Below are 16,394 nucleotides of genomic sequence, written 5' to 3' on the forward strand. Positions count from 1 at the left end.
CTTCTCACATTAGCACAGATACTTAAAATATGCTACTTCCAATGACAAAAAAAAAAAACAAAATAACCCCCCCAAAACCCCAAACATTTACAGATGGCTCCAGAAAGTTTTTCTTTAAAAATACAAAACTCAAAGTAAAGAGAAAACAGAACCAATCAAAAATACCAGTTCAGAAAACTCTTCCCTTAATAATTACAATTTATCTTCTGAAGAGAAGTCTGGAACCTAAATGCACAACTGTTGCATGCTAAAAAATCATAGACCAAGGGCTTTTAAGGCTCATGACAATTATTCCACAAACTTTACTTTCTGTTAACATTTTACTCTTTGCAGGCAATAAATACTTGTCTCTATTTCTGGTTTCACATGTTAATTACATCCTATCAAAGGTAGTTTGTATTAATAAAATAACATACTTAATATGGTGTTTAATTATTCTATTACAGATCTGTGAAAGGAATTGATCTTCAAAGTTTGTCCATTTTACACCCAGCTACATCTATGGGGATTAAGAGAAAGACCTTTCCCCCATCAGCTTTTCCTCTTTTACACCCTTAGACTATCATGTCATGACAACACTACCACTACAATATAATCAGCCTTAACTGACATACGGCTACTTTTAAAATTTGTGTTTGGTCACTTCGGGATTGTTCCCCCCCTTCCCCGTACCTGCACCCCCTCAACAGACACACCCCCCCTCAGGTTTGTATGTGCACTTCGTAAAGGAAAGGACTCACATAGGCAAAAGTTTAGCTATATACAGGGACACTGCAAAAGTGTATCTGCCTTCAAAAACAAGAAGTTACACACTCGATAGGGACTGCCTTACTCCATGTTCTTCAGCATCAGTTTACATTGTGAAGGTTATCTTTCCAACCGGAAGAGTTTATATGCTATGAAACCATGGGTGACAAATGATTGTAAAAATATAAACACATAAGAAAATGCCTTTTTTTATTATTTTGTGAACACAGAATATCGTGTCTTTAGCTTCCTATACAGTGTTCTTAAAAGCTCTTGCAGATTTTTTTTTTAAATTAGCTTCACTGCTTTCCCATTACATACTTTTTCAATGTGATAAAATTGAATTTTAAATTTTGTATTTCAAGTTAATTAAAGGCAGTTTATAAAGAATACAAATATAATTTAATTAATTTATAGATTTTATATTGAACGCAATGTAAGTCACATGTGATGAACTGACATTTCAGTGCTTAGTTTATAATTCTGATACCCTTTCAAAGAAAAATTTAACCTAGAGCTTTCCCATACAACGATAACCAAACTGAGAGAAATTTAGCAGCAATAAACCAGTAAGGCAGCTTTAAATGAACTAACTTGGCTACTAGAAGCATTCCCCATTGTAGTCCTACACTGCACTCCACAGCACAGAAATACGTGAAGAAATACTCGACTTCTCATTCACATTTCTTACAACCAAACGAGGATATTATTTTTTTCTTTTGATAAAATGTACTTATATAGACAAATATTTGCTAATAAGTATTGAGTAAATGTCTTTAAACATTTAGAATATTTCTACCAAAGCATTATTAGTTGATTGATATTTCCTAACAAATGCTGTTCTTTCAGGGAAAAAAGGTAATTCCCATTAAAAGATATTTCTACCTTTCTCTTTCTTCACCAGTTTCATCCAAGACCCATGCATAGGCAAACGAAGCTTTGCCAGCCTTCTTAGATTCCTGTTCGTATTTGTGCATAGTTCTTTTGTTCACATTTCCCAAAAGGTAGAGCAGATGACCCATTAAAGTACTTTTACCTGCATCAACATGTCCTATGGAGGGAAATAAATACTATATCAATTTTATTAATTTATGCATTTTAAATATAGTACAAGAAGAAATATACTAACACACATGAAAATCACATGCACTAATAATGCTTATGCAATCCATAGAATTCCACAATCCTGTTAACATAGAGATACAGAGAGACAGTTTATTGAAAGTCAGTTAGCATGACCGCCATACAGCACCTCCAAATTCATACTAAAAAGAACACACTGCATGAATGAAACCAAACCAAAGTACATTTTACTATACTGTCAAAAGGAAGCTAAGTCAACCTCACTGTCCTAGTCAAGGACATCTGAATGTACTCCCTCCAAAGAATAACAGTCAAGCAGATACAACTGAAAATTTTATGAGATTTCCCTTCCCTAGAGAGAAGAGTTTTGCTTCTGTATTTCCAGATTCAATCAACACAGTTTTTAATCTCTGTGTTTGTCAAAACTGTAATTTAACAGTATTACCTATTACCACCAAATTAAGTAGTTGCTTTCCTCCTTGTCTCTTCTCCAACTCTGCTTTCACATTTATTTGTGGTTTTGTCTTGCTTGACTTTTTTACTGGAGTCGGCACCGTATTCTGCTCTTCTGAAACTTGCGCTACTTGGGGTGAAAGAGTAGATTGTGAGACTGCCTCAAGTACCCCAGAAGCTACACTGGCATCTTCAGTTAACAGTCCTTTCTGAGGTGTGTTAGCATGGCCATTTTCTTCAGCAATCACACTAGGGGAAAAAAGAAAACACAAGGAATGCAAATGACAAAGAAGCTGTAGAAACATAGGAGAGAAATTGAGTTTTCCCTTTGCTATCACGTAAGCCCCAGACAAAGAGTATGTGATAAGCCCATTAAGGTAGAAGTGATAAGCAGCTGGATACAAACTGCACAGATACCAGCTCTGAACATCTTGTCTGAAAAGCACTATGTACAAAAGCAAGATAAGAAATAATCTTGTAAAATACATGAAACAGATAAACAAAAGCTTCCCACAGCCACTTCTTTTAACAGGGAGGGAAAGGACAGTTGTGCGGAACAACTACAGAGAGCTGGTCGCCTCTGAAGTAAGAGCCCAAGTCAACTTTGAAGCATCGATCCTAAACAGCTTCCACATACACTACAAGTATTGCAGCTGAACGTAGTGATGTTCTATTGCGAGAACAGCAATATAGCATAAAGAGCAGATACTAAGCATATCTGAGCTGCAATTTAAGGTGCAATGCTCCTATAGAGCCATAATAGATGAGTTACATTTATCAATACTGAGAAAATTTGTTTTATGCATAGAACAAGGCATCTAGGACTACGGAGATTTGGATTCCCCAGCTCCCCTTCTCTAACACCCTCTTCTCCCACAGATCACCATACTAATCCTAATAGTAAATAATCCTAAATATATTATTCTCTTCCACTCTTTCACTCTTTTTCTTCCTGATTTGTAAATGAGAATATTTTCCTAATTTACACAAGCGTTCTGAGAACATATAATATGATTCTTCACCTGGTATGGCGAAGATGACCACTAAAAACAAACGCTAAGTAACATCTTCAAGAGAGCAAAACCTTTCTTACTGCCTGACACAGCTCCATGGTGAGGCATTAACGTAAGCAGCAAGACAGGAACAGGAGTGGTTATTACAGGTGTGACAACATTGTATCACAGCAAACTTCAATATACAAACCACTGACCATTACAGTATATTGAAAATACCTACAAAATACTGTATTTAAAACTTTATCCAAGGAGAAGAGGCTTCTTCCCCTGGAAAATTGGAAATCCTTTCCAATGCAGTACCACCATGGTGCGGGCTGCTTTCTATGGAACAGATTCATGCAGGCTCTCAGACTGAAGTGTCTCCACATCCAGTGTGAATTTTTCACTCTCCACTTTCTGTTTACATACCACAATTAACTTCCCAGTTTTCCTCTTTTCAACTTCCATAAACAAAATGACTGATTTTAGTACTTCAGAATCCCACATCGTGACATGTCTGCTTTTATTTGACATTACTTCTCATTTTCTGTCTGCGTAGGAGTATTTGCATTGTATTAGTCCCTTTCCATTACATGTATCTCGGGAAACAATATAGTTCAAGCATGTTAGTCTACTGAACAAAGCAGCTCAAGAGTTATGATCTAAAAAATTAAATCTAGGAAATGTTCAGACTGAACGCAAAATTAGCCTCTCATTATAGCACTGAGCAACTCGGGACATTTTATAGGTCTCCCTTTTTCCCCTCAGTTTCAGAACACACCTATGTAATCAGTATTCCAGCAGACTGATTGATTTTGACACCTTTTCCATAAGGCCCAAAGCCAAGTTTTTCCTCTCGACTGTGAGACCTTAAAGCAGAAATGTGACCACTCGGGTTTTTTTTTTACTACAGTACAGAGATACACTTGATTCCCTAAATTCCAAAAGTCAGTGGATCATCATTGCTTTAGATGTAGCTATGGAGCAAGGTGATTACACATGAACTATTTCACAGAAAAATAGTCATTACAGTTATTTGTGCTTTCTTTTACTGGAAAAGATTAGTGCATTTCTATAAGGCTGAACAGAAGGCTCTATTTTTTTAAAATTCCTTAAATAGTACATTAAGTTCAACTGAAAATCTACTTTGGAATAGCAGAACAATTATTTTCTGCAATGTCTCTTCAGGGACATTTTACTTCATAAAAATTGACTGAAAACAATCAAGTTGATAGAAGGCAATTATGCAGAGAATTGCGGTGACAAAGCTTTTTACACATTTTAATAACAAATTTAAAATCATCTGAATGATATAAAGTACACCAGATCATTTTTGCGTGAATCATGTATTGAGAGCCTCATATATTTACAATTAATTTGCATTAGACATCTTTCAGCAAGATGTCTCTCTTCCATCTTTTTCCCCTTTTTCAGATAAACTTCAGTTCAGTGCCAGCATAACATCTAGCACTTTCACAATTAAGTACTATGACTAGTGCCAATATGCAAAGGTCACACTGTAATGCAAATATGGTATTGGTATCAAATTTTCTTCCTTTAAATTCTCGTATTCGAAGTTCTGGAGAGAAGTAATTGTGTAAGAAGCCATATCAAAGCAGCGTTCACAGTTGGCAACAGTTTTCTTTTCAATGTCTGCATTTCTTCCCAAACCAAGTTTTCAAAAATGAAAAAAAATTGAAAGGAAGATATTTAGATGAAGCTGCAAGTAATGTGACCCAAAACCATAACTCTCATGTTTTTCTATAGCTTTCCAAAATATATTCAAAGCCTGTCACATCAAGCCTATTAAAAGACAAAAATGTATTTTGAAAGACAGGTTATTTGTAAGCTTCTAAACTCTATTTTGTTTAGCTAGGTAATGATTTTTTTTCCTAATCCCAGATGCTCCGATCTTTTTGCAGGCCAAAGCCTATGTCAGTAAGGATTCCAAAAAACAGGACAGATGCTGAGTGGTAGAATTTAAACTAATTACAGCACCTGAAAGAATCACGGTTATTGCCAGATAAAATAACTACTCTCTCAATTCTAAGTAGCTTTTATTGTGACTACCACTGCTTAAGGCTGCCAAATAGTTTTTATTTTGGGTGGTGCAAAGAAAAAGTGCTAGATACAAGTGCAATAGTGAGTGAAACATGACTCCAGCCATCATAACATTAAGCCTTGCTACTTTTTCAAGAATGCAATATTTGAACAGTCAGTACACTGCTCCATTTAGAGTTTTACAGGTTTCAGGTATCACCATGTTTTGGAAACCTGAACACAACCTGTGCCATGATAAACTGAGACCTGCCATTTCAGAGGAGAAACATCAGAATGGATAGAGTGTACTATCTACTTACAGAGCATCTCTGATGAGATAATTCAGCTTTTTGCTGACCAAAGTCGGGGAAAGGGAGAGTGAGTTTATTACTACGTACCTAAACAGGAAGATGGGCAGATGAAATGTACAATTCCAGTCCCATGGAAGTACATGAAGAGAGATGCAGCAATAAGACCCTGACAATTAGTTATTCGTCATGGCAACCAGATGAGTAGTTTACTTAAAGCTTGATAGCAGCTCAGAAAAGTGCTAAGGAGCTTCATCTCTAACAGTCAATGAAAAAATGAATGACATTGAAAATGCTTTTCAGTAAGCCTTTTCCACTGAGACTTTTCAAAATTATTGAAATTAAAATTTCTGTCAGAAGACAGAACATATAGGATAGCATACTAGTACCTAGTACGTCGCTAGTGCAGGCAGCTGAGGCTATAAACAAGTCAATTGCATTAGCAAGCATCTTCAGAAGCAAAGTTCCAACTCGGTCTGAGTTATGCTGAACCATCGTATCAAGAAAAAAATTATATTTGGAGGAAGAGAACTTCCTAACCAATTGTTTGCGTCTTTGTATGAGAACTTGATGGAACTACCAAAAGCAGTCTCAGTTTGCCAACATCTGTGCCTGACTGCCACATCACTGCTAGCCGCTAACTTAGAATCATAGAATCATTAAGGTTGGAAGACACCTCTAAGATCATCGAGTCCAACCATCAACCCAACACCACCAGGCCCACTAAACCATGTCCCTAAGCGCCTCATCTACGCGTCTTTTAAATACCTCCAGGGATGGGGACTCAACCACTTCCCTGGGCAGCCTGTTCCAATGTTTCACCACTCTTTCAGTAAAGAAATTTTTCCTCACATCCAATCTAAACCTCCCCTGGCGCAACTTGAGGCCATTTCCTCTCGTCCTATCGCTTGTTACTTCAGAGAAAAGACCAACACCCACCTCGCTACAACCTCCTTTCAGGTAGTTGTAGAGAGTGATGAGGTCTCCCCTCAGCCTCCTTTTCTCCAGGCTAAACAACCCCAGTTCCCTCAGCCGCTCCTCAGAAGACTTGTTCTCCAGACCCTTCACCAGCTTCGTTGACCTTCTCTGGACACGCTCCAGCACCTCAACGTCCTTCTTGTAGTGAGGGGCCCAAAACTGAACACAGTATTCGAGGTGCGGCCTCACCAGGGCCGAGTACAGGGGCACCATCACTTCCCTACTCCTGCTGGCCACACTATTTCTGATACAGGCCAGGATGCCATTGGCCTTCTTGGCCGCCTGGGCACACTGCCGGCTCATGTTCAGCCAGCTGTCAACCAGCACCCCCAGGTCCTTTTCTGCCGGGCAGCTTTCCAGCCACTCTTCCCCAAGCCTGTAGCGCTGCATGGGGTTGTTGTGGCCAAAGTGCAGGACCCGGCACTTGGCCTTGTTGAACCTCATACAGTTGGCCTCAGCCCATCGATCCAGCCTGTCCAGGTCCCTCTGCAGAGCCTTCCTACCCTCGAGCAGATCAACACTCCCGCCCAACTTGGTGTCATCTGCAAACTTACTGAGGGTGCACTCGATCCCCTCATCCAGATCATTGATAAAGATATTGAAGAAGACTGGCCCCAAAACTGAGCCCTGGGGAACACCGCTCGTGACCGACCGCCAGCTGGATTGAACTCCATTCACCACAACTCTCTGGGCCCGGCCGTCCAGCCAGTTTTTGACCCAGAGCAGAGTACACCTGTCTAAGCCGTGAACCGCCAGCTTCTCTAGGAGAATGCTGTGGGAAACAGTGTCAAAGGCCTTACTGAAGTCCAGGTAGACCACATCCACAGCCTTTCCTTCATCCACTAGGCGGGTCACCTGGTCATAGAAGGAGATCAGGTTGGTCAAGCAGGACCTGCCTCTCATGAACCCATGCTGGCTAGGCCGGATCCCCTGGTTGTCCCGCTCATGCCTTGTGAGCGCCCTCAAGATGAACCGCTCCATAATCTTCCCCGGCACCGAGGTCAGGCTGACAGGCCTGTAGTTCCCCGGATCCTCCTTCCGGCCCTTCTTGTAGATGGGCGTCACACTGGCAAGCCTCCAGTCGTCCGGGACCTCCCCCGTTAACCAGGACTGCTGATAAATGATGGAGAGCAGCTTGGCGAGCACCTCCGCCAGCTCCCTCAGCACTCTCGGATGGATCCCATCCGGCCCCATAGACTTGTGAGTGTCCAGGTGGCATAGCAGGTCATTGACTGCTTCCTCTTGGATTACGGGGGGTTCATCCTGCTCGCCGTCCCCGTCTTCCAGCTCGGGGGGCCGAGTACCCTGAGGATAACTGGTCTGCCTGTTAAAGACTGAGGCAAAGAAGGCATTGAGTACCTCAGCCTTTTCCTCATCCTCGGTGACAATGTTCCCCCCCGCATCCAATAAAGAATGGAGATTCTCCCTGGCTCTCTTCTTGTCATTAATATATTTGTAAAAACTTTTTTTGTTGTCTTTAACGACAGCGGCCAGATTGCGTTCTAGCTGGGCTTTTGCCTTTCTCATTTCTTCTCTGCATGACCTAACGAGATTCTTCTTGAAGTTGCCTGCCCCTTCTTCCACAAGTGGTAAACTCTCCTTTTTTTCCTGAGTCCCAGCAAGAGCTCCCCGTTCAGCCAGGCCGGTCGTCTTCCCTGCCCGTTCTTCTTACGGCGTATGGGGACAGCCTGCTCCTGCACCTTTAAGACTTCCTTCTTGAAGAACGTCCAGCCTTCCGGGACCCCTTTGCCCTTCAGGACTGTCTCCCAAGGGACTCTCTCAACCAGCGTCCTGAACAGGCCAAAGTCCGCCCTCCGGAAGTCCATGGTTGCAGTTTTGCTGGCCCCCCTCCTTACTTCACCAAGAATGGAGAATTCCACCATTTCATGGTCGCTAAGCCCAAGACGGCCTCCGACCACCACATCTCCCACCAGTCCTTCTCTGTTAGTAAACAGCAGGTCGAGCGAGGCTCCTCCCCTGGTAGGCTCACTTACCAGCTGTGTCAGGAAGTTGTCTTCCACACACTCCAGGAACCTCCTAGACTGCTTCCTCTCTGCCGTGTTGTATTTCCAGCAGACGTCCGGGAAGTTGAAGTCCCCCACGAGAACAAGGGCTAGCGATTGAGAGACTTCTGCCAGCCGCTTGCAGAACGCTTCATCCGCCTCTTCATCCTGGTTGGGTGGTCTATAACAGACTCCCAGCAGGATATCTGCCTCGTTGGCCTTCCCCCTCATCCTTACCCAAACTTGGAGCCATTGATTAAGCAACTCTTGACTTCTTTGGAAGGACAGAACCGTTAAGTACCTTGTATGTGCACTGAGGTCATGTACTCAAGAAAGCTTGACCGCCAGCAATTCAGGCACAGATGTCAGAAGAGCTTACCACAGCTTTTTGTTAGGAAATCAGCAGACATGCAAAAGCCTGTCAAGGACCAACATTTAGTCAAAATTAAAACTGCCAGTCAGAAACTTCCTATGTTGTCCTGCCAACAAGGACCACAAGAGTAAACTGAGTAAAATGTTATGGTTACATCACTGTTTTCTGGGGAAAATTAACAAATACAACATATGTTGTTATAAGACATGTTAGAAGACACACCATATCACACAACTGTTGAAAGGTTCATACTACCATGCATTCAAAGAAGAACCTGAAAGCTTATCTGCTGAAGATTAACTCTGCATAATTTAGCTTTTAAACATTATTTTCAATCTTCTAGTCTGGGCGCTTAATGAATTATTTTTATACAACCGACTCTTTCGGAGTACTTACAGTCATTACAGGAATGTCTACATTTATTTCCCCTTTCACAATTATTAATTACACAACATTGGTCAGGCTGGTTAAAATAATCACCCTTTTTTGCTCACAACTTCTTCTGGCTTCCTTCATGACTTAACAGGAAGAAAAGGCCTGGTAAACAGTTTTGCTAGAGCATCAGATAAACAGTTTGTCAGAAGTGAGCAAACTCCATTTTCTGTAGACAATCCCACTAAGAATACCCAGCAACAAAGGCAATCAATGCTCAAAGCAATTCATGACTTCTAATAATCCATTCATTTTAAATAAGATTCATTTATCATTATGAGGTCATACCTCATAACAAGATTGAATCATGAAGACTAAATAGCTAGTCAAAGAATGGTTGTTTTTGCTAATGCTAGGCCACTGGTTTTAAAAACATGGTCCATGAACTACCTTTAAGATCCCATAAAAGGTGACAACAAAGAACTAGTTCATACATACTATACAATCACCTTCTAATGGTGTCTGCACCAACATCATACAAATATTTGGGGGTGAGAGCAGGGGGCACAGTTACAGGTGTTTTAGAATCCAAACTGCTATGAATAATTTATAACACTGGTTTTGGTCAGTGATATAAACTATGTACTTAGAAATCTGTATTATTATAAACCCTCTGCAGTACGTTTATCAATGCAACAATAACAAAAAGGGTCTGAAAAGAGTCAAAAGAACGAGCCTTTCTTAGGTGTTAATGAACACAGATTCATTCTGTTCCCTGACAACTCATCCTTATGCTGTCAATAATCCAGAAGATAACTGCAGAAGGAAAAAACCCAACTCTGATACTCATGGAGTTCAGCCAGGGGTTCATGTTTTGCTTTGTTTTTCAAGTTTAGAAATGGATGCGTACAAAGTCATCACAAGCTTGCAAGACAATGCTAGTGCTTCAGCTAACCACAATGTATCTAGCAAACTTTATGTAGAGACTGTGGAAAGGAGCTAGTCAAGCTCCAACTGTTAGGAAAAGAATCAGGAGAGCAAATGCCACTGTCCTACAGCAGAGAAGGAAAAATATGATGCAAATACAGTCAAGGTCTCCTCCCCCATTCTTCACATCAAGGTCCTAGTGCCTTAGCAGTGCCTCCACAGTGGCCTGTAGGACAAAAGAAGAAAGGAGGCCATCATGGACTCCTTGAAGCAGGGGTCTTTAGACATGCAGATAACTTCACTATTTAAATTGCACTTTCTTCCATATTCATTGATTGGCTGTGCTCCAGATCTCATGCTCTTTTACAAATCGCTCCACTTCTTACCTACTCCTCCCACTTAAAGTTAAATGCCTAACGCGCATCCAATTTCTACAGCAGAAGAGGCTTGTTCTCAATTAGTATTTCAGCAGTACCACTAAATAAGTGGGGTGAATTAGAAAACATCTTCACAATATTGAGGATTTAGCTAAAGGGATTACCAGCAGGTCCTGCAGGCTTAATTTTTTCTGTCACAAAAAACAGTATGTCACTGAACTGGAAGCAAGCATGATACAAACTATTTCAGGGTCCCTGAAGAGAAGCAGAGTGGCTGAGAACCATGTTAGAGCCAACCATCTTTCCTCAGAGACTGAGTCATAAAATCATAGAATCATAGAATAGTTTGGGTTGGAAGGGACCTCTAAAGGTCATCTAGTCCAACCCCCCTGCTGTGGGCAGGGACATCTTCAACTAGATCAGGTTGCTCAGGGCCCCGTCCAACCTGACCTTGAATGTTTCCAGGGATGGGGCATCCACCACCTCTCTTGTGGGCAACCTGTGCCAGTGCTTCACCACCCTCAGCGTAAAAAGTGTCTTCCTTCTACCTAGTCTAAATCTGCCCCCCTTTAGTTTAAAGCCATTCCCCCTTGTCCTGTCACAACAGGCCCTGCTCAAAAGTTTGCCGCCATCTTTTTTATAAGCCCCCTTTAAGTACTGAGAGGCTGCAAGAAGGTCTTCCCAAAGCCTTCTCTTCTCTAGGCTGAACAACCCCAACCCTCTCAGCCTTTCCTCATAGGAGAGGTGTTCCATCCCCCTGATCATTTTCATGGCCCTCCTCTGGACCCGCTCCAACAGGTCCGTGTCTTTCGTCTACTGAAGGCTCCAGAGCTGGACGCAGTACTCCCGGTGGGGTCTCACCAGAGCAGAGGAGAGGGGCAGAATCACCTCCCTCGACCTGCTGGCCACGCTGCTTTTGATGCAGCCCAGGATACGATTGGCCTTCTGGGCTGCGAGCGCACATTGCTGGCTCCTGTCCAGCTTTTCATCCACCAGTACCCCCAAGTCCTTCTCGGCTATCCAGGACTAGCTGGCAGATCTTTTTCACTCACTTAAGATGAGTGAAATTAAATTAATTTGGATAGAAGTTTTTATAAACTTCTATCCAAATTAATTTAATCCACAAAAGTCCCCATGAAAAACTCCAACTTACAAGAAATGTAGTAGAAACACCAGAGATGAAGGTGCCATGACATTGATAGGAATTTTGTGATCAAGTCCAGCTGTCACACCCAGAGCCACTGATTAGTAGAGGCAAGGGGAAAAGAAAAGACTATGTTCCCTTTTATGTATCACAAATCTCAAACAGCACAGAAGGAGGATTTTGAAAGGCCCAGCAATTTTTCATTTGGAGCTTATTGCATCTAAGTAGCTGAATGAAAGTGATGTCTCTTAGCAATGGCATTTAGCAGTATAAAGGGAATAATGACATCAGCTTCACACCTTGTATTAAATGTGCTTAAGAGACTAAGTAGATGTAACTACTTGCTTTCCACTCAGTTATCAAACATGCACAAGATACTGTAAAATAAAGACCATGCTGCCCTCTTACTCCCAAAAATGCTTTCCAGATCAGAACTACAAAAATTGCTGGATGAGGTGGGGATGTTGGCACTGCTTACGCTTGCAAATTTTTTTCCTGCGGATGAACTATGGAATTTCTTGCTACAGACTAGGTGGCTATTACAAGATTGGGTTCAAAAACATAATAAGCACATCCAAGTAAGAAAAATCCATTAACCATTCCTAATAGAAACAGCCAAATCGGGGGGGGGGGGGGGGGGGGGGGGGGGGGGGAATGGTGGGGAGCCACAGAACACTACATAGAATCATAGAATCATAGAATCATTGAGGTTGGAAAAGACCTCTAAGATCATCGAGTCCAACCGTCAACCCAACACCACCAGGCCCACTAAACCATGTCCCTAAGCGCCTCATCTACACGTCTTTTAAATACCTCCAGGGATGGGGACTCCACCACTTCCCTGGGCAGCCTGTTCCAACGTTTAACCACTCTTTCAGTAAAGAAATTTTTCCTCACGTCCAATCTAAACCTCCCCTGGCGCAACTTGAGGCCATTTCCTCTCGTCCTATCGCTTGTTACTTCAGAGAAAAGACCAACACCCACCTCGCTACAACCTCCTTTCAGGTAGTTGTAGAGAGCGATGAGGTCTCCCCTCAGCCTCCTTTTCTCCAGGCTAAACAACCCCAGTTCCCTCAGCCGCTCCTCAGAAGACTTGTTCTCCAGACCCCTCACCAGCCTCGTTGACCTTCTCTGGACACGCTCCAGCACCTCAACGTCCTTCTTGTAGTGAGGGGCCCAAACCTGAACACAGTATTCGAGGTGCGGCCTCACCAGGGCCGAGTACAGGGGCACCATCACTTCCCTACTCCTGCTGGCCACACTATTTCTGATACAGGCCAGGATAACATTGGCCTTCTTGGCCGCCTGGGCACACTGCCGGCTCATGTTCAGCCGGCTGTCGACCAGCACCCCCAGGTCCTTCTCTGCCGGGCAGCTTTCCAGCCACTCTTCCCCAAGCCTGTAGCGCTGCATGGGGTTGTTGTGGCCAAAGTGCAGGACCCGGCACTTGGCCTTGTTGAACCTCATACATGTAATGGTATTTCACAGACTGTATTCCCAACACACATGCTCTGTCCTTATGTATTTCTTTAAGTATTCACTGCTGGCTACTGTTGTAGGTAAACTCTGATCCAGATGTCTGTTTTCATGCTCTCATGAGACATCCCCCCAACAGTTCCAAGTCAGGATAAAATTAGAACTACTGCTCAACCACTCTAATTTAGCTAAAGCATGAGCAGGACCGATTTCTTCTCTACAACAGTTGTACCCTGGACACCTGTTAAAGTTAATAAAAGCTGCAGAGGAAGGCAAAGTTTAGCTGTAAGTGATTGTTTTCCCCATAAATTATTCTTAAATGTATTACTGCCTTTGAAGAACAAGCAATTACAGTTAAGATTTATTGATTTCATAATTCCACTTAGAGAACTAAATTTAAAATAAACGAACCCCAAGAAAGTTCAGTATTCTATGAAGCGGATGTTTAAATAATCTGACTAGCTGATATCTCTCTGCACTATTCATAGTGAAAGGATTTGTTAAACTCAAAACGTGAGGTACCATCTTCTGAAAGTAATTCTGAGTCAAACAAGAAGCTGAGATGGTTAGTTCTGGAGAGCGACACTAAAACTGCTGTAAAAAATAGAAAAAAAAGAAGAAGAAAACTTGCTACAGGTGCATCAGTCTGAAAGAAGAGTTGCTGATGTACCTTGATGTACGAGGGCTTGGCTTACCATGGAACTTCAAATCCCATAGACTGTTTCTTTCCAGACACTGTCATTTTGGTAACTTTTGGCACAATTTCAGATTCCATTCTGGCTGACTGGGAATCCCTTGTTTTTCCTAGTAATAGACAAAAAGTAAGTTTGAACTTAAGGTTGTGACTAACAGGTGTTAAATATAAAGTTTAACAAATTACATTACTTCTCTTCAACCCAAAGATACCAGTCTGTGATGACAAATTCTCACACTTCAGTGTCTTACTTACATATATTACATATTTATTCAAAATAATCTACAGTTATATTTATTGTGAAAATCTCATCTGTATCTCCAAGCAGTCACGTGACACCTACACCATTCAAGAGCTTTACTCACAGCAGTTCTGCAGGATGCCAGAAGCATTTCATGCAATATGAGGATGAAGAAACGCTTTGCAGCTGCTCACTAGCTGATTAGGTTAATGCTTATTTAGAGTTTTTCTTTTGCCTTAACATTGTTGAGCCTCAAGGCTATTGTAAGGTAAAAAAATATGTCTACCTCAGGTACCGCTAGCAGCAGCGTAAGCTACGTGTGGGCTACCAGGCCTTCCCTGAAACCTGGAAACAGAGTTGTCTCGTACTGACTTACGCCGAAGTAGCCAACCAATACCCAAAAGCTAGCTAATTTAAAGGTTATTTAGAAATAATTACCAGAGTTGAGTAACTTAATTACTTTAAAGGTATCAATTTTTACCATAACTTAAGTGAAAACACAGTTACAGTAAGGTTCATTCTTAATTTTGTGAAACTACAGTTTCACAACTAATAGCACTACAGTGCTATTAGTTTCTTGTCAAGCTGTTAAAAAAAAAATTATTTACTCTGGGGAGGGGGAGTTTAAATAAAAGAAGTAAACTAGCTCTTTTCTTTCCACAATTCCCTCTTTAATATGTTAGGATCCCTTCTCCCTTCAAGGAAAAAGACTTCCAGCTTTACAGTGTGAGTGACAGCGGCTGTACCTTGTGTTCTGAAGGACATTATACACACAGGAAAGCAAAATAATAACCTCAATTCAGAATTAAGCTGCAAGTTTTAAACAATCTTCACCTACAGATGTATCTGAAAACTAGAAAAATGCCATTACTCTTCCAGTAATAGACCAACTCGGATAGTCAGAGTCAAGTGAATACTTATTTTGAATAACAAGTTAATCATTTAAGTATTTTAGATTACTACTGTAAGATGAACTGTTAGAGTCATTTGGTCCTACTCATTTACGTTAACTCTTTATTGTGTTCTGAAGTATGACAGCTACACCTTTAAAACCATAGTATCATATTGCTTTGCAGGTTATATATAAAGTTGTGGTCAAGGCTCCTGAAGATTTCAGGTAAGGAAAAAGAATACCACAGGCGTGTCTATAATAGCATACCAAAAAAGCTGTTGTGCAACTTTTTCTAAACAATCACACTATAGATTGAGACATTCTTATTTAACTGATGATTGGTCTTCATCTCCCTCATTTGTCTTATCTGCTGATAATCATTTTATTTATATGCCACCTGGAGATCTCTGGAAGAAGTAGTCTGTATGTGTATTATTAACAGTTGCATACCAAGTACACTGTAAACAAGGAAAAACAGTAAGAGAAATAAAGGCAACAGCACAAATCATGGTTTACAATAATCACAAATTATGTAACTGACAAACAAATAGTAAAGATTCAGAATATAAAATTCCCAGATCACTGGACAAGGACTACTAGTTAAGCACAAAGATTCTGTTTTATCTTCAAGCTCCTACATAGATCACCTACAGCATTTTTTTAATAAGTAGTTAATCACTTGAGTTACAGTAAAAATTGCATTACTTTTGTTGCCAACTTGGTATGTTTTTTGCCCACTTCAATTCTAACAATTTTCAAGCAGCCATCACTTTCAACGGCCATTTAAACATGAATGCTTTACATGTCATTTGAAAGCTTAATTACAGTTAATTCTCAGAAAATACCATGTTTGAAATCTGGCTGCTAGGAACTAATAATTACAAAAAGACACACACAAAAATTGAAATGAGATTAGTTGAAAGAAACTGAGATAACAATTCATATCATATAACTTGAAAATAACTTGCAACCTATTAGTAATATTTGCTACATATGATCCAGAAAGAAAAGTGAAAGGTTTTACAAAATACATCTTCTCTAATCAATTTAGAAATTAAGCTTCACTCTGTACAAATACTGTTGGGGTGTTTGACACTGATCCAAAGTTAAATGTACAAGGAGACAAAATACATTCAATGAATCAACTGTTTGACACAGAAAACACAGAAATTTAAAACTAGAGATTATGAAACACCAGAAGTTGAAAGAAGATACAAAAATAAAATTACAAAGAGCAAGAGAAAGTAAAGTAATTGTCCATCGACAGCACTGACAGTTTGGGTGGTTTTTT

At 40.9% G+C, this 16,394-nt stretch overlaps 1 protein-coding gene across 2 annotated transcripts in view; it reads right to left on the reverse strand.

Annotated features, from left to right (window-relative positions):
- Positions 1–16,394, reverse strand: part of HBS1L (HBS1 like translational GTPase) — a 65,595-nt gene that overhangs the window by 16,185 nt on the left and 33,016 nt on the right. For both annotated transcript variants that reach the window (XM_076333660.1, XM_076333659.1), the window contains exons 5-7: positions 13,972–14,080; positions 2,276–2,532; positions 1,633–1,798 (exon numbers count right to left, since the gene is read on the reverse strand). In XM_076333660.1, coding sequence (XP_076189775.1) covers positions 1,633–1,798; positions 2,276–2,532; positions 13,972–14,080 — 532 coding nt within the window. The remainder of the gene's footprint in view (positions 1–1,632; positions 1,799–2,275; positions 2,533–13,971; positions 14,081–16,394) is intronic.

This window comes from Aptenodytes patagonicus, chromosome 3 (assembly GCF_965638725.1).
Source record: "Aptenodytes patagonicus chromosome 3, bAptPat1.pri.cur, whole genome shotgun sequence".
NCBI classification, from domain to species: Eukaryota; Metazoa; Chordata; class Aves; order Sphenisciformes; family Spheniscidae; genus Aptenodytes; species Aptenodytes patagonicus.